The 27,539-nt window shown below is 54.1% G+C and overlaps 1 protein-coding gene across 4 annotated transcripts in view; it reads right to left on the reverse strand.

The window, feature by feature from the left end:
• Positions 1-5,211: 5,211 nt before the first annotated feature.
• The window catches only part of ARHGAP8 (Rho GTPase activating protein 8), a 47,206-nt gene continuing 24,878 nt past the window's right edge, over positions 5,212-27,539 (reverse strand). For 3 of the 4 annotated variants that reach the window (XM_061124352.1, XM_061124353.1, XM_061124351.1), the window contains exons 6-13: positions 25,343-25,429; positions 23,139-23,237; positions 21,753-21,863; positions 13,208-13,281; positions 10,358-10,435; positions 9,588-9,716; positions 6,176-6,279; positions 5,212-5,553 (exon numbers count right to left, since the gene is read on the reverse strand). In XM_061124352.1, coding sequence (XP_060980335.1) covers positions 5,227-5,553; positions 6,176-6,279; positions 9,588-9,716; positions 10,358-10,435; positions 13,208-13,281; positions 21,753-21,863; positions 23,139-23,237; positions 25,343-25,429 — 1,009 coding nt within the window. In that variant the 3' untranslated portion in view covers positions 5,212-5,226. The remainder of the gene's footprint in view (positions 5,554-6,175; positions 6,280-9,587; positions 9,717-10,357; positions 10,436-13,207; positions 13,282-21,752; positions 21,864-23,138; positions 23,238-25,342; positions 25,430-27,539) is intronic. The other variant, XM_061124354.1, reaches the window with a different exon arrangement.

A 27,539-nucleotide genomic window follows, 5' to 3' on the forward strand; every position in this document is an offset into this window, starting at 1 on the left:
CCCATCCCGATCCCCCCTCCCACCTCCTTCTCCACCCGATTCCTCTGGGTCTTCCCAGTGCACCAGGCCCGAGCACTTGTCTCATGCATCCCACCTGGGCTGGTGATCTGTTTCACCATAGATAGTATACATGCTGTTCTTTTGAAACATCCCACCCTCGCCTTCTCCCACAGAGTTCAAAAGTCTGTTCTGTACAAGACCTGTTTTAAGTTCAAAGATGTAGATGATTCTGGTCCAACCAGGAAGTGTCCAAGATACAATTTGGCAGCAGACAAACCTTTTTTTTTTCTCCAGTTTTATTGAGAACTAACTGATGTACACCACGATGCTTTTTTTCTTTTTTAAATTTCATTTTTAACTAGAGGATAATTGTGTGTGTAAATGTCGCTTAGTTGTGTCCGACCCTTTGCAACCCCATGGACTGTACGTCCATGAAATTCTCCAGGCCAGAATACTGGAGTGGGTAGCCTCTCCCTTCTCCACGGGAACGTCCCAACCCAGGGATCAAACCCAGGTTTCCTGCATTGCGGGCAGATTCTTTACCAGCTGAGCCACAAGGGAAGCCCTTGAGGATAATTACTTCACAATATTGTGATGATTTTTGCCATACATCAGCAGGAATCGGCCACAGGTATACATATGTCCCCTCCCTCTTTAACCCCCCCTCCCACCCACTGGGTAAGTTTAAGGCATATAGCATGTGGGTCTGGTGTACGTGTATCGTGAAATGATTATCATAATAGGTTCAGTTGACATTCATCATCTCATGTAGACACAATAAAAAGAAAACAATTTCTCCTTGTAATGAGAACGCTTAGTATCTACCCTCTAACAACTGTCCTATGTATCAGACAGCAGGGGTATCTATAGTCATCAAATTGTTAGTTATATTCCTAGTATTATTTATCTTACGGCTGAGGTTTGTAGCTTTTGATCACTGTCTTCCAATTCCTCCTTCCCCACTTCCTGTCTCTGGTAACCACAAATCTGATCTCTTTTTCTATGACATTGGTGGGTTTTGTTTGTATTTTGTTCTACATATTAAATGGGATCATAGGGTTGTTTTTTTTTTCCTCTGCCTGACTTATTTCACTTAGCATAGCATCCTCAACGTCTATCCATGTTGTCAAAAGTGTTAGGATTCCCTTGTCTCTATGGCTGAATAATCTTCCACTGTATAAATAATCACATCTTCTTGGTCCATTCATCCACCGAGAAACACGTGGGTTGTTTCCAAGTCGTGGCTGTTGCCAACACAGGGCAGACAAACCCTGATGTCCACACTGAATCATTCAAATGTGTTCAGGCAGGAAGCTGGGCCAGGAGGTTGCATCTGGTCAGTCTCAGGTCTCGTGGTTTCTGAGCTGCTGTCCTGGCAGCTGGAGGGGAGTGTGGAGTGTGAACGCCCCCTCCACTGTGAGGTGGGGAGACGGAGGCCCTGACCCCTCTCTTTGGCCCCCACAGCACAGGGCTGCACAGAGCCGAATCCCTGCTCTGCCACGTCCAAGCTGTGTGGCTTAGAGTAAGTTCCTCCACCTCTCTGGTCCTCCAGGTCCTCGTCTGTAGACGATTGGAGTAGACATGTAGGCCCACCTGCCCCAGGAGGGACTTCACCAGGGAGGATTAATCCTCCTGGCCTCTCTACCCACCCCCTTGCCCCTCCCGTGGGAAGAGGAAGGAATATTAAGAAGGTGGGACTTGGAAGTCTGGAGCAAACTGCCTGCAGAACACGTGGACTCTGGCCCGCATCTTGCCCGGGCTCAGGGATCAGGTGGTGTTTATTGAAATCAGGGTGACTAGTTAGTGAGCGCCCTTGGCCACAGACAGAGCCCAGGCAGGCAGGGCCCTGGCCAGCTCGAAGCAGGCACTTTGACTCCCGGGTCAAAGTCTGCCTTTTCCTCAATGTTCTCTGTCTGGGCACGGAGATGGCTGTTACTTAAAGCCGCTCAAGCCCCAACCATGAACGCCCACCTGGCTGGGCTCCCCCAGGAGGCAGAGGCAGGTGGGAGGTGGTTCTGCAGCAGCCCCTACACCGCAGGGACCAGTGAGGACAGCAAAGTCTCCTCCCGGCGTGTGGCCCGCGTGGCCATGTGTCATCCTGCGAGCCCCATGGGAGGGACCCGGCTCAGCCCCCAACCATGTCCTTGTGGTGGCCGTCCGAGCGCAGGTCGGAAAAGAACTTCCAGACACAGAGCATTGAAGGAGGGAGTGAGTTCATTATAACAAAGAACAGAGATAATGTGGGCACTGGGAGCACGGCAGGCCGAGCTCTTGACCCATCAGGGAGAGCCGATAGGATGCTGTTGGAACAGCGGGCCGGCTCCAGGGAGAGCAGACGCTTTCATGAGTTGTTGTTCAGTCACTAAAGTCGTGTCTGAATCTTTGCGATCCATGGACTGCAGCACGCCAGGCTCCCCTGTCCTTCACTATCTCGCTGAGTTTGCTCAAACTCATGTCCATTGAATTGGTGATGCTACCCAACCATCTCACCCTCTGTCGTCCCCTTCTCCTCCTGCCCTCAATCTTTCCCATCACCAGGGTCTTTTCCGATGAGTCGGCTCTTCACATCAGGTGGCCAAAGCATTGGAGCTTCAGCTTCAGCATCAGTCCTTCCAATGAATATTCAGCATTGATTTCCTTTAGGATTGACTGGTTTGGTCTCCTTGCTGTCCAAGGGACTCTGAAGAGTCTTCTCCAATACCAATTTGAAAGCATCAATTCTTTGGTACTCAGACTTCTTTATGGTCCAACTCTGACATCCATACATGACTACTGGAAAAACCATAGCTCTGACTAGACGGACCTTTGTCGGCAAAGTGATGTCTCTGCTTTTTAATACACTGTCCAGGTTTGTCACAGCTTTTGTGGGTTAGCAGCCAATTTTTACAGCCTCAAAACAAAGAAAATTCCTGCTGGAAGGGTGCATTAGGTGATTGTTTAGGGGCCATAGAGTGAGCATGGGGTGGGCATTTTTGCCTAACTTGGGGTCAGGAAACTGGCTGGTGATGATCAGGGGGGCTTTTGGCAACAATTGAGAAGGAAATGGCAACCCACTTCAGTATCCTTGCCTGGAGAATCCCATGGGCAGAGGAGCCTGGAAGGCTACAGCCCATGGGGTCGCAGAGAGTCGGACACGACTGAAGCGACTCAGCACACACACACAAAGGGACTCAGTCAGTTCCAGAGGTGACCTTGGTTTTGGGCTCCATGTCTGTTGCCTTGGTGCAAGGCCTTGCACCTGTGACCTTGGACTGGGACTCCACAGCCCACCCTGCTGGGGCTGGGCCTGCCTCTCCCCAGGAGGACGTGCTGTGTCAGTGGGAGGGTCTCCCCTCCAGCACCCATCACCAGCTCCACCTCCTCCACCCAGAAGCCACAGGAGGACCAATGTCCTTACCACCTGAATGGCTGGGACTCAGGGGCCCTGTGCTCTGGCCTAAACATGACAGGGAACCCGCATCAGAGAAACGAGAGGATGCTCCCCTGCTCTCGGTCTGCCAGGTCCTTGAAACGAGGGGTCACCCACTCACTGCTGGGCGCTGGGAGGCGGCTCAGTGGGCACATGTCCCCTCCCTTATAGAGACGAGAACAGGCAGGCAGGTGGCCGCAGCCACAGGTGGAAGTGGAGTGAATGTGGAGGTGAGAAGAGGCAGGAGGTGAGCACGGCACCCACACCCTCCACATTCGAGAAGGAGCCCCAGGTGTTCATGGGATTCTCCAGGCAAGAATACTAGAGCGGGTTGCCATGCCCTCCTACAGGGGATTTTCCCGACCCAGGGATGGAACTCACATCTCTCGTGTCACCTGCAATGGCAGGAAGGCCCGTTACCACTAGCGCCACCTGGGAAGATAAAGTGAAGGTGTTAGTTGCTCAGTCGTGTCCAGGTCTTTGTGATCCCATGAATGGTAGCCTGCCAGGCTCCTCTGTTCATGGGTTTCTCCAGGCCAGAATACTGGAGTGAGTAGCCATTCCTTTCTTCAGGGGATCTTCCCAACCCAGGGAGAGAACACAGGTCTCCTGTATTGTAGGCAGATTCTTTACCGTCTGAGCCACCAAGGAAGCCCTTCTTACAGTGTAGTTAAAGTTAAATGAAGTCATGAGTGTGGGACCTGGGCCCGACAGGTCATGTGTCCTTATGATAAGAGAGACCAGGGAGCTGGCCCTTTAGTCTCCTGAGGACAGAGAGGAGGTGGCCATCTGCACGTCAGGGGGAGCGCCCTCGCCAGAAGTAAAGCCTGCTGGCACGCTGACCCTGGGCTTCCGGCCTCCACAATGGCAAGAAAAAAAGGGCCTGTTGTTGAAACCCTGGCCTGTGGTGTATGTTGTGGGGGCCTGCCCACACTGACCCATCGGGAACCAGCCCTCCTTTGCTGCCGGGTCTGTGTGGGGCACCTGACCCCGGCCAGCCCACCGGTGCCTGCCCCGGACACGTGTCCCGTCCAGGGTGAGACCTTGGCTCGGCCAATCAGGGATGCTGGGGGCTCTTTGCTGGGAACGTGGAGCCGTGACTTTTCACGGTTCCTCACTGTATGCGGAGCTGGGAACACAGAACCATCTCGCAACGCCAAAGGGCCGGCCTGCCTGAGACCGCAGGGCCAGGACACGTCCTGGAGCCCTCAGGCAGCCGATGGCCCCGTTTCTCCACCTCCTCATATCCACACCCTTTGCCCTTCCGCTGTGACCCTGGCCTTGGCCCCGAGGCCAGCTCTGGTCAAAGGGGTGTGAGTGTTAGTGACGTCACCCAAGCTCTGAAGCTGCGGTGCTAGCGTTCCTGCTTGGAGTCGGTTCACATCCAGGGAATGCGTGCCGGTTCATCAAACGGAAACGCAATGCCTGCGGGAGGGTGGAGTCTCCCCAGCCACCCTGCAGCCTGACACCGCCAAGCAAGTCCTGAGGAGACCAGAACTGCCCGCTGACCCACCGTCTTGCAGCCAGTGACCAGAGGCCGCTGCTCTAAGTCACTGGGACCGCATGGTTTGTCACGTGGCATCAGGGCAGCAGGAGACGCCTGGTACCAGGCCCAGCCAGTACATTCCCGTGGTGAGGCCAGGCTGAGTTCTGATCCTAACAGATCCATCATCTTGGCTCAGCCTGCCCTTACCCAACAAGAGGGGATGAAGAATCAGAAGCACGGAATTTTCACCGGAGGGTTGCTTCGCTAGAAGATCGTTTAATGGCAAGTTTACAAAACACAGATGCGGAGACCACCACAGACATTTCCAGCCCTAGAGGAGTCTCCAGGCCGTGGTCAGGGGGCGCGGAGGGAGCGGGGGCCGGGCGAGGCCAGAGGCGGGTCTGTCTTCAGCTGCGCCTCCGTCGGGGGCGGGGCCTCTGGCGCGGGGACCGCCCCGCTCGCCGGCCTGGGCCCCGCGCTCTTCCGGGCGGCGGCTGAAGACCTTCTCGTAGTACTCAATCAGCAGCTCGGTGAACAGGTTCAGGGGCACGAGGGCACCCAGGGAGGAGGCCCCCTGGGACGGCCAGATCAGATTCAGCCCGAAGACGCAGGCCAGGTTGGAGCTGTTCATCTTGTTCGAGATGCTCTCCTGGGACACCTGGGGCCAGAACATGCGGTAGACAGGGGTGTGACCGGGTGTTCCCTGCGCCCGGAGGAGGGCTGGAGCCGCCTGCCCGCGCTATGGCCCGTCCTGGCCTCAGTTTCCCGTCTGTAAAACGGAAGGGCTGGGCCTTGACAGCCCGGGGGGCCCACTGGCTCTGACCTCTTGATCTCCCTCCGGAATGGGAATGTCCCTAGCAGCCTCCCCACCCCACCCCAGGACTCAGGGGGTGGGGCCCTGGGGACAGAGTGCCCGGCTCCGAAAGGGGCTGCCCGCTCATCTCGGCCAACACTCAGAGCAACCCCAGTGCCGCGAGAGGAGACATTTCTATTGTCTTAGGGCCCCCGGTGTGTGGCTCATGGTGCAACAGGCCCCGGACACTCATGACACATCCTGCTGAGGCCCCACGCGGGTGGCAGACTCTGAGCACCCCAGGTCTGCGCACACAGCACCCCTGTCCGCACCCCACCCCGCCCCTGACCTGCCCCGTGACCTGTCGGGCAGAGGTGTGGCCTGGTCAGGCCTTGCAGGAGGCCTTTCGGGCCCAGAGTGGGCTCCAGGGCTGAGGGAGGTGAGAACCCAGGCCTGGTCTGCCCGGGCACCAGCTCGGCCCCCTCACCTCGTGCAGGAAGCCCATGAGGTAGCTGAGGACGGCGTAGTTGTGTTCTGGAAGGTTCTGCAGGATCTGGCGGCAGCAGGTCACCCGCAGGCTGCTCTCCACACCTGCCACGGCCCAAGGGTCCTTCCTGAGCGTCCCCTTCCTGTGTCCCTCTCAGGACGGGCAGGGGCGTGGGGAGTGGGGGACAGACTGCCCCATGCCTGGGCCTCGGGCCCATTTCCTTCCCGGTCATGTGGCTGTTCTCAGCAAACCCCCTCTTCTCCAAGCTCTGCCTGCTTCTTTACCTCGGGCACCATGACTGCTCCCCACCAGACGACCCCCGGGAGCCAGATCACCTTATGGATGGGATGGTCGATACAAATGACAGGCCGATGGTCGGTGGCCTACTTCTGTCAATAAAGCTTTATTGCCACAGACCCACATCCATTCATTTGTCCATGGCTGCTTTTGCATGATGGCTGAGTCTGGTACACACAGCCTAAAACATTTACGGTCTGACTCTATAGAAAAAGCACATGGATCCCGCTCTGGACTAACTCAACCTGTTTACAATCCACAGCTCAGGGCCCCACACCCCGCGGGGCCCGGAAGCAGCCAAGCAGACTGTGCTCCTCCAGTGGCCACCCCCCCACATACCCAGCTGAGCTCCATAAACTGCGAGTGCAGAGGTGCTACTCCACACGCATCCGCCAAGCTCCTGCTGCGGACACACGTGTGCACACATGGACACACCTCGAGCTTCCAGCACCCTAAACCTCCTCCCACTAAACCTTGGGCACGGTGACTGTGAACTAACACAGCCTCTGCTGAAAGACACAGAATTCCCTGCTGTGAACATTCTTGTTGGTTTTTCAACAAAAGTCATTCTTCCCTGAACTCAAGCTGTTGCCGGGTAATTTGAGCAGACTAGGAATCCCCTCGGAATTAATATTTACGAGGAACCAACAAGTCTTGTTGCCCTGGATCTCTGCTTTCCAGCCTTGATATCTTTCTTTCTAAGAGCTGTGGTCCCAGAATAGATATGGTACATTGTCCACCCCTGGCTTTTACTGTGGTTCCTTCGAGAAAGAATACTCCCTAGTGAGCAGGAAGGAGCAGCTTGCTGTCACAAAGCCGCCACGAACCAAGCACTTACTGTGTGCCAGGAATCATGCCAAGCGGTGTATGTGCCTTTCATGCTCAATGCAACCCCGCTTTTATATAGACGAGGAAAGTGAGCTCAGAGAGGTTAAGTGACCTGCCCAAGGTCACACAGCTAAGCTGTGCTGAAGCCCAGACTTGAGTCCCATTCTGTTCAGCTATGAGTTGGTGCTCGAAACCTTGCTATACCTTGGGCGACTATCCCCATGGCAGTTTCCTTTTTTTCCTGGACACCACAGGCCACCTGAGAAGCCCATTTCCTGCAGAGCATTCTCTGCAAGGACCTCTTGCATCACTTCAAGGAGACATGCACCCCACCTGGGCAGGGTTGCAAGATACAATAGAGGCTATCCAGTTAAATGTGAACTGAAGATAAACAGCAAATTCTTTTTTAGTGCAGGTACACCCTGTTCAATATTTGGCACATAATATACTAAAGAGTTTAGTATACTTACTTACACATAGATACCTGCTTATACTAAGAGTTCATTATTTATCTGAAATTCACATTTGACTGGACGTCCTGTGTTTTTTAAATGCTGAATCTGGCAACCCTATGCCGGAGTCAGGATTCAGTCAAGCTGAGTTGTTGAATGACAGCCGACAGGGTCCATAGCCTTCAGAATAACTAAGCTGATAGAATGATAGGCAGCTATTAAAAAGAACGAGTAGAGATGGCAAATGAAGAGGAAATAACTAGCTCATAATTGCAATCTTTCTACAGAAACTGCTCTAAGATGGGGTCAGGCACCTCTGTCCGTCATCAGGTTTTGGCTGGAACGAAAAGTGCTTTCTTGGGCAGGATTTTATTTGGGTTGGAGTCACCATCCTAGGGGTACAGCCTCGAGCCTTCTAACTCTCATTGTTAGAGACAAGCAGAGTGCCTGTTCAAATCTCAGCGTGTGCGTGTGTGTGGGGGGGGGGGCGGCGCGGGGAGGAAGTGGGGGCTTGGTTGTGTCTCACGGCTTGAGACCCACCAGGAGTCACATCCAGTCTGGGGGGAGCAGTGGGGGCAGAGGCCGTCCCATTTGATGGCAGCAGTGTTTGGTCATGTGCTTTCTCAGCATCCTCCAGCATCCCTGACTCGCCCTTGTTGTTCTTTAGTTGCTCAGTTGTGTCTGGCTCTTTACGACCCTATGGACTGTGGCCCGCCAGGCTCCTCTGTCCCTGAGATTCTCCGCGCAAGAATACTGGAGTGGGTTGCCATGTCCTTCTCCAGGGGGAAGACCCGCCTAGACTAGGGAGAGAGCCCATGTCTCCCGCATTTGCAGGCGGATTCTTCAGCACCGAGCCACCTAGGAAGCCCTGACGTGCCCTCACTGGCTGTTAGGAGTGACCAGTGCCACGGCCGGCCCTCGGTGCCCCTGGTCCATTCCAGAACGCCGGCATCACCATGCCCGAGAGCTGCAGCTCACGTCACGCCTCCCTGGTGTTCTCCACCAATCTGGGGAGACTCTCTCCTCAAATTCCAGTCAGCCTTTGTAGAGTTCTTTTATTAACAAAACCTCTGCTTTCAGGCTTCTTTTTGCCTCTGCACTGTCCAGCTTTATCAAGAGCTGTAAGTGAGTGTAATGGGAACCCTGATCACCCTTGCCATCTGATGGGTCCTCATCCCCCCGTCCCCCACCCCCTAGGGGATGTTGGACCACCTGGTCTGCCAGTAGCAAGAGTCCTTGGATCAGTGTAGTCAGAATCTGCCCCCGCCGACCCTGTTTCCCCTGAGTGATCGTCCATCCACTGACCACCCACTCCCTGGCTGTAAAGCCCCTCCTCCTGCTTGCGGTGTTTGGAGTTGAGCCCAGTCTGTCTCCCCACTGCAGTGGTCCCTACACCTCTCACGATGCCCCCCTGCCCCATAAAGGGGTGCCTCATTGTGCTTTCACAAGGGCCACGCATAGCTTTGTCTAACAGCAGGCCGGGGTGGTACCCCCCTTTCTAGAGGAGGAAGTTGAGGTGCTAGAAGTAGAGATCCTCCAGAGCAGTGCAGGGGGGTGCACTCTGACCGGGGAGATGTACCCCAGATCTAGCGATGCCCTCTGAGATCCCGCCTCTGGGCCCACGGGCACCTGATAACCCTTGACCCCGTGTTCCCTGACCCTGGGCAGGGCTGGCCTGGCTGAGGCCGGTGGGGGTCCAGGCGGGGACAGCCCCTCTCCTGGCCCACAGCTCTGGAGGGAAACAGGAGGAGGCCGGGCAGCCCGGCCCCCCCACCCTCCCCGGCCTTCGATTGGCACCCCGGGCACCTCTGGCCGGCACCCCGGCGGGTACGTACTGGTGATCTCGAGGATCTGCTCGTAGGCCTCGAAGGTCAGCAGTGGCTGGGGCAGCTCCCGCAGGAAGGTCTTCAGGATCACGGCCGGAAGGTGGATGTCCCCATAGTCATCGAAGTTCACGGGCTTCCCTGGACACAGAAGGGCGACTGTCTGAGTTCTGACGCTGGGCTGGGGACTCCAGCTGTCGAGCAGGCTCGGACTCGAAATGGCTTGAAACCTCCTGAGGGGAGGAGCCCGACGCCAGGACACGGCACCGTCCCGTCCTGCCGGGGTGTCACCTGCCCTCCTCTGCCTCTCCACGGCACCCGGCTGAGGCTGGGGGACACTGGGACATTTTAATGAATTAATTTGGTGGCACTGGATCTTCATGGCAGCATGCAGGGTCTTTGATCTTTGCTGCGGCATGTGGGATCTAGCTCCCTGATCAGGGATTGAACCCAGGCCCCCTGTATGAGGAGTGGAGTCTTCGCCGCTGGACCACCAGGGAAATTTCAGGGGGACACTATTGATTCTCGGCCATATGACCCGGTCCTGCCTGGACGAGAGCGCCCTGAGGTCAGGCCTGGCTTCCACTGTCCCCAGGATTGGGAGGGGAGGTTGGGGTCCGGGCATAGATGCACCGGGGCAGCTGTCCCCCAATCTGGGCTATTCCAGGGTTGGGGGTGGGGGGAACTCCGCTGGCTTGAGTGATGGGCTCTGTGGCCCCGGAGGCCCCTGTGAGGGTGGCAGAGCCGGAGACTGACAGGGAGGGTCTCAGGGAGCCACTCACCTTGGTTGTAGAGCCGCTGGATCTCGCGGACCGTCTGGACACTGGCCGATCTCCGGAACAGGCCCTCGGTGTGGAGTCCTGTAGGGAGGGTCCCCAGGCATCTCACAGGGCCCAGCACCTGAGGTTTCTACAACATTCCGTGACCCCCTGCCCACGCATCCCCCCACCGCAGCTGGCAGGGGACACTCTCCAGCCTGGCTCGTCTTCTCCCCGCTAGCCCCGTACCCACCCGTGTTTATTCCTCTTAAATCAAGCCTTTTCCATATTCCCCAGTCCCACCTGATTCCCCACCTCTGCAGACCCTAGAAAGGGAGCGTGGAAGAGGCAGACGCTTCAGGCAGACAGCTGGGGTCTGCCCGACAACGCTGCCTCGGGCCGGCTGTGTGACCTCAGAGAAAGCACTCAGCCTCTCTGAGCCTCAGCTGCCTCGTCTGCAAAGAAAGCCAGGAGCGCCTGCCTCCAGGGGCTGCGGGAAGGATGAATGGGGTGACTCATGGCCCGAGCCCAGCCCCCAGGACGGCCCCGAACAGGCTGCTCCCCTTTCTTCCCAGTGTCTGGAGCTGACCTGGCCTATATGGCGGCCACTAGCTGCCCATGGTGGTTTACATTTGTGCAATTAAATTTAAATAAAGTACACAAGCTCAGCACACGAGCCACACACACTGTGCTCCGTTGGACGACGGCCACACGTGGCCAGTGGCTACCGTCCTGGACAGTGCCGAGAGCATGTCCACGTTCGCCAGGACAACACCGGGCCCCAGATGCCCATGCTTGCCGCTAACGCCCTCCCCAGGCTCTTTCCACGCTGAAGCTGAGTGAGCTATTTGACACCTACATCCAAAGCTCATCGGCTCTGGCACGGAGCTCTTCCTGTCTCCATCAGTCATGGGAAAGCTGCTGTGAACCCATACCACAGACCTACAGGTCTGCCTACTGCCGCCCTGCTCTCCTGCCCAGCGCCCCCCGCCCGCCCCTCTAACCCCTCTGTCCAGCCTCCACTGACTCCACGCTCCTTCCTACCTTCACCCTCTGCACCTGCCGTTCCCCTTGCCTAGGGGCCCCTTCTCCTCTTTCTTGCTGAGTGATTGTAATAGGCAGAAATCTGACATGGCCTCCAGACTCCTGGGCCCTGGAGTCCCAGGTATTCATTTAAACACTAATCTAGATGCTGCAGTGAAGGGACTCTGCAGAGAGAATTCAGGTCCAACGTAGTTGACCTGAAGATATGGAGATTATCTAGGGTGGGTCTGGCCTAATCAGGTGAGTCTCTTAAGAGGGACCCAGGTTCCTCCTGGCAATGCAGACTCAAAGCGTGGGGGGCAAGGATTCAAGGTGTGGGTGTTTCTCCAGGGAGAGGTCACACGGCAAGGAAAGCAGGCCACCTCTAGGAACAGAAAAAGACTCCTGGCTGACAGCCAGCAAAGATGCAGGCGACTTGGAACTACAAACGCAAGGACTGAACTTGACTGGCGCACTGGATGATCATGGAAGTGGAGTCTTGCCCAGAGCCTCAAGAAGAGAGCACAGCCTGGCCAGCACGTTGAGTTGAGCCCTCTGAGACCCTGAGCAGAAAACCCAACACCCGTGGCCAGACTTCTGACCTCAGACATTGTAACAATAAATTCATGCTGTTTCAAGCTCCTAAATTTGTGGCTATTTGTTACACAGCTGCCCATGGGTCAGAGCTCAGCTTCCCCTGACCTCTGTGACCGGCTCATCCCTGTCGTGAGTCTGTAGTTGTCATAGTTACAGCCCCTGGAAGGGACACAGGCTGTGTGTTGCAGTCACCATGACAACCCTAGTGCCTAGACCAGGGCTGAATGCAGCTGAGTGTCCAATGAATACACGTTTAATCCACATATTCATTCAACAGACATAGAGTGAGTTCCTACTGTGGGCTGTTTGTCAATTTTTTTTTTTAAATAAGGGAATTAATACATTTTTTTTAAAAAGGAAGACTCCCTTCCACAGCTTCTATGAAATTTTTATATCCAGAAGTTTTTTTTGTCCATTCCTGAGATACATAACGGAAAGGGCAGTACTACTCATGACAGAGTAGAAACAAATGTCGAAGGAGAGACCGCTCCAAATGTCAACCACAGACCCTCCAGCCTGAGAGCCGAGGTCTCAGAGAAGTTTTCACGCCTTGAGCGTGCAGTTCCTGGGACATGCTGAGAACCACCCCCAGGGACCCCACTTCCCCTCTGACTCTCTGACCCCCACAGCTCCTGCATCTGAACCTGCAGGCAACCACCCCTCGCTGGCAGCTCTTTCTCTCGAGAATGGTCTTCCTCCCGTTAAGGTGAAAGACACCTCCATGCACCTTTCCTGTGGATCTGAGCTCTGGCCTCAGGAGTCTCGGAGGAGCCACAAGGCTCATCCCCACATCACTGAGCACACCCACCCCACTGGCAATGGTGTCTACAAACCCAGTGCATCTCTCGTGATAAAGGAGTCCCTTTTATGGGGGTGTTCCCATGGACCAGAGCTGTGTGAAGCACCACACACACATCACCTCACTTAGGCTCCACAACAACCCCATGCACCTGGTACTGTCATTAACCCCATGGGACACATGAGGAAGCAGAGGCCCAGAGAAGATCAGTAACTCACCTGAGGCCACAAAGCTAGCACACAGCAGAGCCAGGATTCAAATCCAGAGAGTCCAGGTCAGAGCCCGTGGCTGGAGCCACTGTGCCCCAGGCCTGCCCATCCTGGTCATCCCCCCGTGCCCAGGTTCTAGCTCCTCCCATCCTCTGGCCCGCGGGGTGCTCAGGACCCCAGAGAGGCCTCCAGGAGAGGTGTCCCTGGCACCCTCAGCTCCCCTGGCTGGAGCCAGCTCGCACTCACCTTTCTCTCTCAGGTACGTCACTGTGTACCTCAGCACGGGGGGGATGAGTTCACCTTGATTTTTGTCTTTGAGGCTGAGGGCAGAGAGAAGGCAGCAGTTTTCACCTGGGTGTGATAGGTTACCGTGACAAGAACGAGGTCCTCACCACACCTCTGAGAAAACATGGGCCCGAGATGCCGTGCAGGGAGAGAGAGGCAGCCTGGGCCCCAAGGGGGTAAGTGGCCTGGTGGCCAAGAGAGGCAGAAATAATAAAAACGATGGTGCGTTATCTGAGCGCTCCACCAGGAGCGTGCACGTGCTACTGAGGAGCTCTGCGGATGGGGAGTGCTCCACACGGGGCAACTTCTGAGCTGGGTTTTGAGGGATGAGCAGGAGCTTGCAGGGAACAAAAGAGGAAAGGGCATTCCAGGCAGAAGGAAACACACAGAAGGCGGCCCAGAGGTGTGAGAAGGTCTGGCTGTGGAAGCAGAACCAGGAGACCTAATCAATCAAAAGAGATGCTTTGTGAAGACCAAGCACGTTGCCTCAGACAGGCTGTCAACACTCAGTCTCTTATGTAGTAATCTGATACAGAGATTCAGGAAACTTTAAATGCTTTAAAGATAAGGAAACTTTAAAACACAGATACAATTATCATTACACGCCAGTCAGAATGGCTGCTATCCAAAAGTCCACAAGCAATAAATGCTGGAGAGGGTGTGGAGAAAAGGGAACCCTCTTACACTGTTGGTGGGAATGCAAACTAGTACAGCCACTATGAAGAACAGTGTGGAGATTCCTTAAAAAACTGGAAATAGAACTGCCATATGACCCAGCAATCCCACTCCTGGGCATACACACTGAGGAAACCAGATCTGAAAGAGACATGTGCACCCCAGTGTTCATCGCAGCACTGCTTATAATAGCCAGGACATGGAAGCAACCTAGATGTCCATCAGCAACAAATGGATAAGGAAGCTGTGGTACATATACACCATGGAATATTATGTGGCCATTAAAAATAATACATTTGAATCAGTTCTAATGAGATGGATGAAAGTGGAGCCCATTATACAGAGTGAAGTAAGCCAGAAAGAAAAACACCAATACAGTATACTAATGCATATATACGGAATTTAGAAAGATGGTAACGATAACCCTATATGCAAGACGGAAAGAGACACAGATGTACAGAACAGACTTTTGGACTCTAGGGGAGAAGGTGAGGGTGGGATAATCTGAGAGAATAGCATTGAAACATGTATATTATCTAGGGTGAAACAGATCGCCAGTCCAGGTTGGATGCATGAGACAAGTGCTCCGGGCTGGTGCACTGGGAGGACCCAGAGGGATTGGATGGGGAGGGAGGTGGGAGGGGGGATAGGGATGGGGAACACATGCAAATCCATGGCTGATTCATGTCAATGTATGGCAAAACCCACTACAATATTGTAATTAGCCTCCAACTAATAAAAATAATTGGGCAAAAAAAATTGAAAAAAAAAACAAAACAAAACACAGGTACAATTATATGAATGGCTCTTCCAGCCTCACCTCCTCACACCCCAGCTCAACTGGCAGAGTCAAAAATCTGAAGCCACAGCCTCCTACACTGACCCATTCTACGGACCCCTGGGCTCCCTCTAAACATGTTTGCTTCTCTTTCCTCATTTGCTGGATTTTCTTGCCCCAAAGGCAGCATATTTGAGAGACTGGGCTAAGTTGGTCCAGGCTCCTCTGTCCGTGGAATTCTCCAGGCGAGAATGCTGGAGTGGGTTGCCATTTCCTCCTTCAGGGGATCTTCCCAACCCAGGGATCAAACCCAGTCTCCTGCATTGCAGGTGGTTTCTTTACCGTCTGAGCCACCAGGGAAGCCCCCGGCTAGATTGAGGGGCCAGGGCTCTGAAGTCACACATTCCTGGCTGGGATCCTGCCCTGCCACTTTTTAACTGAGCAGAATGTTTTGCTGTTCCTAGGATGCCTGCTCTTTCAATGTCAGTTGGGTTAATTTGACTGATTGTGTTGCTCAAGCTTTCTAGACTGTTGTTGCTGTCTGCTTGTTCCATCAACTATACCGAGCAGGGTACTGGGGTCTCCTACCAGGACTGTGTATCTGCTTCTCCTTTGGTTCCCCCAGATTTTGTTGCATGTATTTTAAAGCTGTTACTAGTGAATAAACTCTTAAGATTAACTTCTTTATTATTACAAAATGTTCCTCGCTACACCACAGAAATCAGGATACACCACAAAACAGTTGTTGTTTGAAGCTAGGTGCTGGGGGAACTTATGATGCAGCCACAGATTAGGGGAAAACATGGTCACAGGTGGATAGAGCCGGAACTCAGACCCACAAGTCTGAGCCTAGAACCCTCGCTCTTAAATATTATCTACTTAATTTCTATTGTACTTTTGTTAGCCCCAGTCAGAGATGGGAGATGGACACTGGGAAAGTCCAAGTGACCAGCTTGAGGTCCCACAGCCAAGAGATGGCAGAGCTGGAGGCAAGGTGGCCACGACCCAGATGCATGCTCCTTCTGTAGCGATTCATCGGGTGGACGTGATATCCTTCCTGCTTTCCATTTCACTCTGAGATTTACAGAGGACCCAAGCATGAACACGTGGGCTTCCCAGGTGGCGCTGGTGGTAAAGAATCCACCTGCCAGTGCAGGAGATACAACAGATGTGGGTTCAATCCCTGGTCAGGAAGATCCCCCGGAGGAGGAAGTGGCACCCTACTCCAGTGTTCTTGCCTGGAAAATTCCGTGGGCAGAGGAGCCTGGTGGGCTACAGTCCATGTGGCCACGAAGAGCTGGACACAGCTGAGCGAGCACAAACATGGGCACCAGGAAAACCGCATCACCAGCCGCGACAGGCCTTCGCAGGCCCTGATCTCCTCGGAAAGCTGGGTTTACTCCTGATTTCACTTCTACTGAAGCTTGTCCCACCAGGACTCCAAACAATAATCCAGTTGGCAAATGGGCCCGAAGGATGGCCTCTGCTTTCATGAGGTCATGCTACCATAGGGATGCAAGCGGGACACTCCAAACCGCTTCCCTAACTTGATTCCCTGTATGTCCCCTCTGAGTGGGAGGACGCGGCCTGGGGCCCAAGTAGCGTCCAGAAGGTGTCCCCGCTGCACCCTGGGGAGGAGCGTGGTGGATGGGTCCTTTTCTCCCAGGACACTCCAAAGCTGCAGGCTCTCTTCCTCCTCCATTTACTTCGGGAACCACACAGATCTACACAAGTCCTAGGAACTGAGTGACCCACAGCCTGTCTCTGAGCCTCCCCGGCCTCAGTTTCCCCACATGGGAAACAGAGATGTTGGCAACCTCCCTCCAGGGAGAGCTGCAAGTCATAAACAGTGAAAGACAGGAAAAGCTTTGAGCTGTAAGTCAAAGATGCTGATAATTAAAATCACTGCAATGCTGAGGGCTGGGTGACGTCCCAGGCCAGACACAGAGGGCCCATTTCATGGACGGAGAACTGGGCCCAGTGTGCTTGTGAATAGACACAGAATCCTCAACAAAATGTTAGCCATGCAAATTCAGCAACATGTGAAAAGATGACATACCATGAGCACATGTGATCTATCCCAAGAATACAAGGTTTGTTCAACACATGTTAATCAATCAATGTAAAGTCACATTAATGGAATAAACGACAGAAGTCATGCGATCCTCTCAATAGAGCAAAAAAAGCATCTGACAAAATCTAACATGCTTTCATGAAAGAAAAAAAACCCAACACTCAACAGAGTAGCCACAGAAGGGATTTTCCTCAACCTGATCGAGGGAATCTATGAAAAACTACCATTATACTTAATGGTAAAGAGACTGAAAGCTCCCCCCTAAGATCGGTAACAAAACAAGGATGTCCATGCTCGTCACTTCTATTCAACATTGTACTGGAGGGCATAGCCAGTGCGACCAGGCAAGAAAAGGAAATAAAAGGAATCCAAGTTGGAAAAGGATAAGTATAACTATCTCTATTTGCAGATGGCATGATCTTGGATATGGAAAATACTAAAAAAAAAAAAAAATTCACGAAAAAACCTATTAGAATAAGTGAGTTCAACTAGATTGCAGGATATAGAATCAGCATACAAAAATCAATTGTATTTCTATACACTAGCAATGAACAATTAAAAATGAAATTAAGAGAGCAATTTGATTTACAACTGCATCACAAAGAATAAGAACTAAATAAATTTAATAAAAAAGTACAGAACTGTTACACTGAAAACTATAAAACATTTTTCAAAGAAATTTAAAGATTCAAATAAATGGTAAGATATCCTTGCTTTTGAATTGGAAAGAACCTACCTTGTCAATGCAGGAGACAAAAGAGACTCAAGTTTGATCCTTGGGTTGGGAAGATCCCCTGAAGGAGGGCATGGCAACCCACTCCATATTCTTACCTGGAGAATCCCATGGACAGAGGAGCCTGGCGGGCTACAGTCCATGGGGTCACATAGAGTCGGACACAACTGAAGCAACTTAGCTTGTAGCACACTGTTAAAATGGCAATAACCCCCAAATTAGCTTACTGACATGGCACAGTCCCTATTGAAATTCCAATTGCTTTTTTTTTTCTTTTTTGCAGAAATTGACAAGCTGATTCTAAAATTAAAAAAGAAATTCAAGGGACTCAGGAGAGCTGAAATAATCTTCAAAAAGAAAAACAAAACTGGAAGACTCACACTTCCCAATTGCAAAACTTACTATAAATCTACAACAATAAAGATCACGTAGCACCAGCTTACAAATCAATGGAATAGAATCAGGAGCCCAGAAATATACCCTCATATGCCTGGTCAATTAGTTCTTTACAAGGTGTGTCAAGGCAATTCCATGGGGGCAAGTATAGTCTTCTCAACAAATGATTCTTGCCTGTGTGGAGTATCAGGGAAGGCTTCCTGGAGGAGGGGATCAGAAGAAGGAAAAAGAGTAGGCAATGAACTGGGCCTCAGGAACTGCTGATGTTGCCTGCACATTCTATTAAGACCCCATGACCCTGGAGGGTACAGAGAGCAGGGTTTCACCTGCAGTCAGAGGGGAAGAGGCTAGGGTGAGAAGTTACATCACGAGCTTGCCTTCCCAAAGCTGGAAAATGCCAGAGCTGGGATGTGACCTGCCTCCCCTCCCCTGCTCCCAGAACCCCTCCCTTTTTCCATCTTAACTGCCCAGTTCAGGGCTGTTTCCATTGTCCCTCCTCAGGGATGGCATGGAAGGCAGGCAAAGACTTCTTGAATCTCTGACTTCCCCTTAATATATTAACTTAATTAGCTTGTGCTAAGGTGATTACGTTCTGTTGTGTGTTTTTGAACTTAACTCAGCGAATTAACACTTGTGAATAGGATCTGCTTATGAATTTTAATGCCTTTCATTCATTCACAGTCCAAACAAATTACATATTTGGTGCTTTATTTAATATGTTTATTGCCATTTTATTACAGTCATTCGCAATGAAACAGCATAAAATATTAATTTAAAGAGGCAATCGCATGGATTAGCTCTCAAAGTGGCACGTGCAGAATGGTTTTCAGAGGTTGCCCAACGATAGTCACCATTCATTCCCTAAAGACGTAAGGAACTGACGTGAACAGACAACTGGTTCTGGAGCAGGGCTGGACCACAGCCTTTATACTGGATATCCCCCGCGTCTGCCGGCAGCTCTGGGGCTGAAACGCTGCATCGGCACCTTCCAAAAGGCACCTGCTTGAAACGTAAGGCCAAGGTGCCCTGGTGAACTTCACAGGCCGAGCGGTGCTCAAATCACAAACACCTCACACACACACACACACTGTACTCAAGCAGATGGCTTCAGAAGTCCACGAGTTGGGTGAGTTTTTGCTTTTCATTTTTAAAGCTTTGTTAGATGATAAGGAGACTTCCCTGGTAGCTCAGACGGTATAATCTGCCTGCAATGCAGGAGAACTGGGTTCAATCCCTGGGTCGGGAAGATCTCCTGAAGGAGGGCATAGTACCACTCAGTCGTGTGTGACTCTGCGATCTGATGGACTGTAGCCTACCAGGCTCCTCCATCCATGGAATTTTCCAGGCAAGAATACTGGAGTGGGTTGCCATTTGCATCTCCAGGGATCTTCCTGATCCAAGGATCGAACCCCGTCTTCTGCATTGCAGGCAGATGCTTTATCCTCTGAGCCACAAGGGAAGCCCAGGTGATAAGGAGACTTCCCTGGTGGCTCAGACGGTATAAAGAATCCATCTGCAATGCAGGAGAACTGGGTTCAATCCCTGGGTCGGGAAGATCTCCTGAAGGGAATGGCAACCCATTCCAGGTATTCTTGCCTGGAAAATACCACAGATGGAGGAGCCTAGCAGGCTACAGTCTGTGGGGTTGCAAAGAGTCGGACAAGACTGAGTGATTGAGACTTTGACACTTGCATTTTTCAAGGAGTGATTCTGAACAACAAAATGGGCAACCCAGAGAGTGCTGCTGGTCCTCAGGCAAGGCGCTGACGAGGCCAATGCCGGCGGCCTTGCACGCCCACCCTGGACCCCAGATATCAGCTCACACCCAGCTCAGGACCAGGGCAGCAAACTCAGGGCTGGGCTGAAAGCACAGAGCCCATGGCAGAAGCCTCGGTAAAGCAGTCACTAGGGCCCTCCTCTGAGAGCCAAGTTCTCACCAGCACTCCCCCGAGAGGGGGCCAGAGTCACAGCAGGTGTGTTCCAGGTCTTGCCTTCCTGGGGGTAGTTAGGGGGTAGCAGGGGTCACACCAGCACATCTTTACAATGTTTAAAAGCGAAAAAGGAAGTGCTGTTCACTAAACTTTGCTCCAGATGTATTTATGGAGATCGTATATGAACATACGGTATATTCCCTTTCGTCGTTCAGTCGCTGAGTCGTGTCCGACTCCTTGCGACCCCGTGGACTGCAGCGCGCCAGGCTTCCCTGTCCTTCACTATCTCCCGAATTTGCTCAAACTGACGTGCATTGAGTCGGTGATGCCATCTAACCGTCTCCCTCTGCCGCCCTCTTCCCCTTTTGCCTTCAATCTTCCCCAGTCACTAAGTGCTCACAAAAAACCGATTTGAGGGAGCACCGCTGTGTGCGTGTGTCTGACTGTGGGGGGGCACTGACACCCCGCAGCCTAGGGCCACCCTGCCCACCAGGCGGCGAGCGGCCACCTAAACTGAAATCAGTTCAAGGTAAATGAAGTGATAAACTCGGTGCCTCACCTGCACTGCTCAACCGTCACCTGTGGACAGTACGGGCCATGGCCACCATTGTAGAAGGTTCTGGAAAACAACGGTCCCTTTTGGCTGCTGGGACACACCCAAGGTGCCACTTCCGCCTCCTTACCTGGCCTGGGCACTGCCCAGAGCCTCCTCAGCTCCTGACCTTTCAGTGTCTTAACATCCAGCATGGGTCTTAAAGATCACGGGATTTTTATATAGAGACAGATCACAAGGCATGTTCCTAACAAGAAACAAGTGAAGTCGGGCAGACTGCTCCCCGGGATCCACCACCCTCCAGGCCCTAGTCTTCCTACATGTCGTGCAGCTCAGACCCAACTGCCCCACGGGGCTCATACAGTTAAAACAACCCCTTCATCTTCCGTCATTTCAGCTGCCTCACACCTGGCCACGTGCCGGAAGCAGAGACTAGCAGGAGGACAAGGATCTCACCTCTGAGCAGGGCAAAGAGCCTGAAGGACTCCCCCCTGGCGCCTGCTCAGAGCGGGGCTGCAATGGAGGGAGGCCTTATATGCAGTCTAGAGCATCAGGGAAGGCTTCCTGGAGGAGGCACCACTCTGATGAGTCTTAAAAGGGACGAAGTTGGCCTGGACGGGAGGCCCAGAATCCTCTCCAAGGAGTAAAGATTAAAGATCACATCGTGAAAAAACTCATTGAGTTTAGAAATAGGGAAACAAGCTGAGAGGGGGTGTGAGCTCAAGGTTCACGTGGCTAATAAGGGTGAGATGAGGCAGGAAAGGAAGGATACACTGCGGGAACAATAGTCCTTACAGCCCGGTGGCTGAGCCCCACAGGGGATCACTCCCCACTTGGGCAGCCCCATGCCATGGGCGTCAGTGGGAGGGGCTCTGTGGTCACCCAAGGAAGCGGGCCAGCCAGACATCGTGTCCACCCTGCCTCCGTCACCAGGAGAGGCCAACTGGAAACCAGCCCCTAAAGTTCCCTCCAGGACGTGACCTGCCCCGCGGCCGCTCCTGACCCCTTGGCCAGAGCAAAGCATGTGGACAAGCTTCACATGGGAAGTGATGGGAGGCATCCGGGCTGTGGCCTGGGGATACAGAACCAGAACTGCCCGCTGAGCAGTGATGCTGAAAACAGAGGCAAGGACCCCACCATCCCCACCCCCAGTCCCTCCTGGCCCACGGCTGGGTGCTGTGCACACAAGCATACAGACATACACAGTGGCGGGCACTCTGGCCTCGTGGAAAGCTCACAGGTCAGTTTCCCTGAAGGCTTAAGCTCAGCTGCAGAGGCTGAGGTCTGGGGAGAACCCCTCACTGCCGGCACACGGATGCATCCCACGGTCCCAGGAAACAAGGCAGACCCCGTCCCACTCACTTACTATTGCAAACTGACGCCGAATTGCTGGGTGGGCAGAGGGGGCCGCGGTGGGGGCGTCTTGGTGGGAGGGGGCAGCCTGCCGGCGTGCAGGTTCTGAAGCTCCTCGTCGTATCTGTGGACACAACAGAAGCTCAGCTGTCAGCCAGCAGGGGTGCAGCCTCGGGCCCCAAGGTGCTGCCAGGTCACACGCCCCACAAGCATCTTCATCCCTTTTAAGACTCATCACAGTGGTACCTCCTCCAGGAAGCCTTCCCTGATGCTCTAGGGAGCATTTCGGGTCACACACCCTTCAAGCATCTGCAGGATGGGACCCGGGGCGTCCCATCCTTCCAGGCCCACATCTCAGTCTTGCACACGCATGCACAGACACACGAGCCCTCACAAGCCCCTGTAGCCATGGGCATTCACACAAAAGCCAGCAAGAGCAATCCAACCTCTGTCAAACAGCCATCCTCTCCTGCCAACCCCTAGCTGACACTTTACCCATGTGTCTACACGACAGCTTCCCTCTGCTGGAAAGGGACTGTTCCTTGAGCTCTCGATATAGCCAATGGTCCCTTCAAAACTCACTTCAGGGGTCACCTCCTCCTGGAAGCCTCCCCTGATATTCCTTCCTCACAAGTCCCCTCCCCAGCTGGGTTCAGCACCTCTTTCGGGGACTTGTGGCCCCATTACCCGAGAGTGTCCTGAGGGCGGATGCACTCCCTACGGCGCTCTATATCCCCTGCGCCTGCCATGGGACTTGGGGCCCAGAGGGAGGGAGCCACCTCCACTCTCCCTGCAGGGCTTCCTCAAAGGAGCCCCCCCAGAGAGCGGGATGCAAAGGGCAGAAGGGCGTGGGGCAGGGCTCAGAGACTGGGCTCCATTTGGGCTGATGGAGGGGCCCTGGGCTGACCACATGCCTTCCTGGGCTCCCTCCCGCAACCTGAGCCCCTGTCGGAGGAGGAGACTGCTGCCTAGAAGACAAAGCAGCGGACCCATCAGCTAAACTTCCACCCAGAAGCACCAGGCCGGCGGTTCTGAGAACACCTGCCCCAGACCTGGGAGTGTTTCACGCGCGTCATCCACACACCCCAGAAAGTCCCCCTCATTCTCCGCCCCGAAGCCAAACCGGCCAACACCACGGCAGCAAACAGAAGTTACCAGCGCGGCTTATTTGTTTAATCAGTTTTGCAGCGGCGGGTGAGAGAAACATCTCATCCGCGTATGTACACAGCCATCCCCGCTCGCCTCTCTGAGTCAGCAGTCAGCATCTTTTACGGCGCATCCTTGTGGAGGCAGCGGATTCAGGAACCGGATCTGGCCGTGCACACGAATGGAAATGAAGCTTTCAACGTGAGGGGAGGCTGGGGCGGGCGGATGTGGATGGCATAGAGGTCTCACTCACCGCAGAACCTCCTGGGGGATGCTCAGCTGGTCGTATTTGAGGTGTTCACGGAGCTCGCTCAGATAGTTGAAATAGGTGACTTTTTTCCCAAACTTGTGACTAAAAAAGAAAAAAGACAGAAGAAAGTTGAAAAAAAAAAAAAAAAGATTAGGAGGCAGGAAAGAGGCCGGGAGGCCTGGGGGAGCGGGCTGCCGGGCGGGAGCCCTGGAGCAAACAGCGTGGCATTTTTCATATTAAAGAAGCATAAATGCTGACACCACCTAAACGCAGAGCAGAGAGGAAGCAGCGCACATCTGGCAGATGCTCTGCTTTCATCAGACCTCAGATGCACCCAGCCTGCTGGAGAGCCTCATTGGCATAAAAATCAGTATCTGCCTCCAGGGTGAGCGGCTGGGAACCTGCGGGCCACACGCAGAGTGGGTCCCGGGGCCGGGCTTCTGGGGTCGGGGGCGGCTTCAGCTTCGAACATCCCACCAGGCTTCTCTCTACGAAGCTAGAGTCACATCCCTGCAACTGTGGGGACCAAGCAAGACACCCTCCAATTTCCATCTAGGACAGTCACTCTTGGGGCCCATGATGGCGTGAGGATGACGACGCAGACAAGCCCTGGCTGAAGCCACTTTCTTCCCGTCGAAAGCGGGGTTCCCTGATGCAAAGAGTGCGACTCTCTACATGAACCAGCCCACTGTCTGATGCCTGGTGGACATTGCAGCCTGGGACCATTACTAACAACAAGACTCAGGACTTCCCTGGCGGTCGAGGGGTTAGGATGCTGAGCTTCCACTGCAGGGGGCGCAGGTTCGATCCCTGGGTTAGGAACTAAGATCCTGCATGCCTCATGGCTTGGCCAAAAAAAAGTTTTTAAATGAAAAAAAATATATATTGGACTTCTCTGGTGGTTCAGTGGTAAGGAATCTGACTTCTAACGCAGGAGACACGGGTTCAATCCCTAATCTGGGAGGAACCCACATGCCTCAGATCGACTAGGCCCGGGCGCCACGACGATTGAGCCTGTGCCCTAAAGCCCAGGAGCTGCAACTACTACTAAAGCGCAAGCACCCTAGAGCCTGTGCAACAAGAGAAGCCACAGCAATGAGAAGCCTGCACATCACAACAGAGAGCAACCCCCACCGGCCACAGCCAGAGAGAGCTGGAGCAGCGAGGGAGGCCCAGCACAGCCAAAAATTAGTAACTGATTAAAAAAGAAAAACCGAGCTTCAGTTTCCCCAACCGCAAAGTGAGGAGAAGCAGAGGACGCTGGGCTGGGTGAGAAGGTCCCTGCTGGGCCCAGACGACCCCCTGTGACACCACCTGCCCGCTCCGCTGCTTACAGCTTCACCGCTGTGTCCCCGACGCCCGCACGGCTGGACGGATTTCACATGCACGAGTCAATGAGCTTGCACACGTCGTACGCTGCGAGACCATCCCACAAGCAGGTCACAACGTGACCATCGCCCCTAGAGGCTTCCGTGTGCCCCTTGGCTGTGTGTGCGTGTGTGCACGTGCGTGGTGAGAACACTCGTCCTGAGGTGTGCCCTCTCTAGGACTTCTCCAGTAGGAGACACCGCGCCATCAGCCCAGGGTATCACCTCCCATAACCCAAGCAGCTGTCTTATCCCAGACCCACCGGAGCCCGGAGCCCGCGGGAGGCCGAGCCGCGGGCACCGGCTGCCCCCTAGTGGAGGAGAAGGAGGAGGCCCATCAGGTGCCCAGGCCCCCAGCCGTACCCACCCAGCTTCTGGGGTGAGTGACACTCATCTTGAGCGGCACAGGGAGGCCAGGGGACCGAGCTGACCTGCACAAACCCTCCCTGCCCCGGAGAAGACAGCAGGGAGCTGGGCTAGGGCTGCCGGCACGCCACATGCCTTTTCCAGATCCTACCCGCATCTTTTCCCTGTAAAGACTAGAACCACAAGTATGACAGCTTTCCCGAGTTCTGGGAGTGCTCATGGGGAGTCCCTGACCTGAGGCGGTCTCAGGACCCCGACACAGATACATGATGTGGGTGCTCAGGAAAAGGGGGCTATAAAAGGTCGGAGTTGACCTCACTGGGGTCGCGAGCTGAGGCTCCGGTTCATGACCGTCAGCCCTGTGATCCGACATAGCTGGGGGGTGGGTGGTTACCCCAGAGCAGGACTGCCCGGGTGCCCGGATGGGCTGGGCTGTCTGACCCCGGGGAGACCCCCGTGGAGAGCGGCTCGTACCTGACAAGGGGCTTCAGGATGGTCCACAGGATTTTGATGAAGTTGGTAGGGTGCACGACATACAGGGCCTTCAGATTCTTCTTGTACCTGAGGAGGGAGACGGAGGGGATCTCAGAGCACGCACATGGAGACACCCTGGGCTGGAAAAGGAACTGCAGCGCAGTAGCATCGATGGCGAGTCTCAGAACCTTCCATTCCTTTTTTTTTCTTTTTTATATTTTATTTATCTACTTATTCGGCTGCCTTGGGTCTTTGTTGCAGCGTGCAGGCTTAGTTGCTCCACGGCATGTGGGATCTTAGTTCCCCGACCAGGAATCAAACCTGAGAACTTCAGCTTGGAAGGCGGATTCTTAAACCCTGGGCCACCAGGACAGTCCCAACCTTGCGTTTCTGGACAGTCGATTTAAGGACATAGAAGGAGAAAATGACGACCCCACGCCCATCACTGGCAGTGTGCACACGGCACTTGACAGTTTGCAAGATCAGAGCCCCCCACTTATAGATGCTCACAGCGGGGCTGGGGGCGGGGACACACTGGCAACTTGGCAACAACCCCCGCTCTGCAGGGAACGGACCCGGGCGAGGGTGGAGCCGCGACCCCCAACCTCCATCATGCAACAGCACTAGGCATCCCCTTCAATGAGGCGCTTCTTAGCCGACTTCCCTTCCTCTTTCGTGATTAATTCAGTCCAGAGCCATCAGGCAGAGCCAAGAAGGCTGGTGTCCACCCAGGGCTGGAGGGAGGGGGCGGGCCCACTGGGGTCTGTGACGCCAGCAAGGGGCTGGCAGCCTGGTGGGGAGGGGGTGTCCCAGAGGGAGAAGGGCGTCCACACTTGGGTCAGCCAGGGACACCCTCAAGCCAGCTCTTCGCCCTTCAAAGAGCCGACTGCCAGAATTTCAGCCATTTGGGGAGCCAGCTGTGAAAAACAGCCGTTATTCAATAACATCAACTTACAATTAAGTAAATCACATGAAACACAAAGGTCACAACACAAATGGTCCAACCTCACTGATTCCTGATCACTCCATGACATTTACTATCTGCTGTGCCCCTGGGCTCCTTCGCCTGTTACATCCCAGGGGTGGGAGGACCCACAAGAAGGGATGGCCACCCATCTCCTCCCAGTTCCGTGTCCAGCGGGGCCACGTGGGCCACTTGGAACTGGTCACAGTTGCAGGACTGACACCACGGGAATCTGCAAACATTACCCATCAGTCTCCCCAAGTCCCCGGGAGCTGATCAGTAAGGCAGACACAAGCGAGGGGGGTGGACAGAAAGTCCAGCATGAGGTGTCTGTGTCCAGGCAGGAGGAAGATGGTGGGGACTGAGAAGGGACCCGACATTTCCAACCAACTGTGGGAGCAAGCAGGGGGCAGCCACGGTGGCCTGGTGTGGGCATCAGTCCAGGGGACACGGGCAGGAGCTGTGTGGGGGCGGGGCAGCCCCAGTGGTAACAAAGCTTCAGCGAGTGAGAGGTGGCCCTGCGATCAGCCACAGGCAGGCCAAGTAAGAGCGGTGGATTCCCAGGTGGCACAGTGGTAAAGAATCCTCCTGCCAGTGCAGAAGACACAAAGAGACATGGGTTCAATCCCCAGGTCTGGAAGATCCCCTGCAGGAGGAAGTGGCAACCCACTCCAGTATTCTTGCTGGGAAATCCCATGGACAGAGGAGCCCGGCGGGCTACAGTCCGTGGGGTCGCAGAGAGTCAGACCCCACTGAGCGCCTGAGCATGCACAAAGGCAGTGGAGCCAGACTCTTACTGGTGGAGAAGAGATGTTACAAATGCAGAAAGGGGAAAACTAGAATGAGCCCTGGTGGGAAAGGACGGGAACTAGTATAGATGTCGGTGTGAACATGCAGGTACCAGGAGAAACAGGTAAATGCAAACATGAACGACGTTGATGTGTGCGTGTACGTACATCTGTGTATATGTACACACACACACTGCAACTATCCACTGACTCGCCTGCGAGCCGTGACAGCCCAAAGGCAACTAACACACCACTTCCAGGGCCGGGCTCCTAGGACCGCCCGCCCTTAATGGAACCAAGGCCCAGAGAAAGGGCGGATTCCTGGGCTGGGTGTGCGTGCGCGTGTGCTAACCTGCTTTTAGTCGTGTCCGACTCTGTGTCCCCACAGACTGTAGCCCGCCCGGCTCCTCTGTCCATGGGATTCTCCGGGCAAGAATACTGGAGT

The sequence above is a fragment of the Dama dama genome, chromosome 22, assembly GCF_033118175.1.
Source record: "Dama dama isolate Ldn47 chromosome 22, ASM3311817v1, whole genome shotgun sequence".
Lineage (NCBI taxonomy): Eukaryota > Metazoa > Chordata > Mammalia > Artiodactyla > Cervidae > Dama > Dama dama.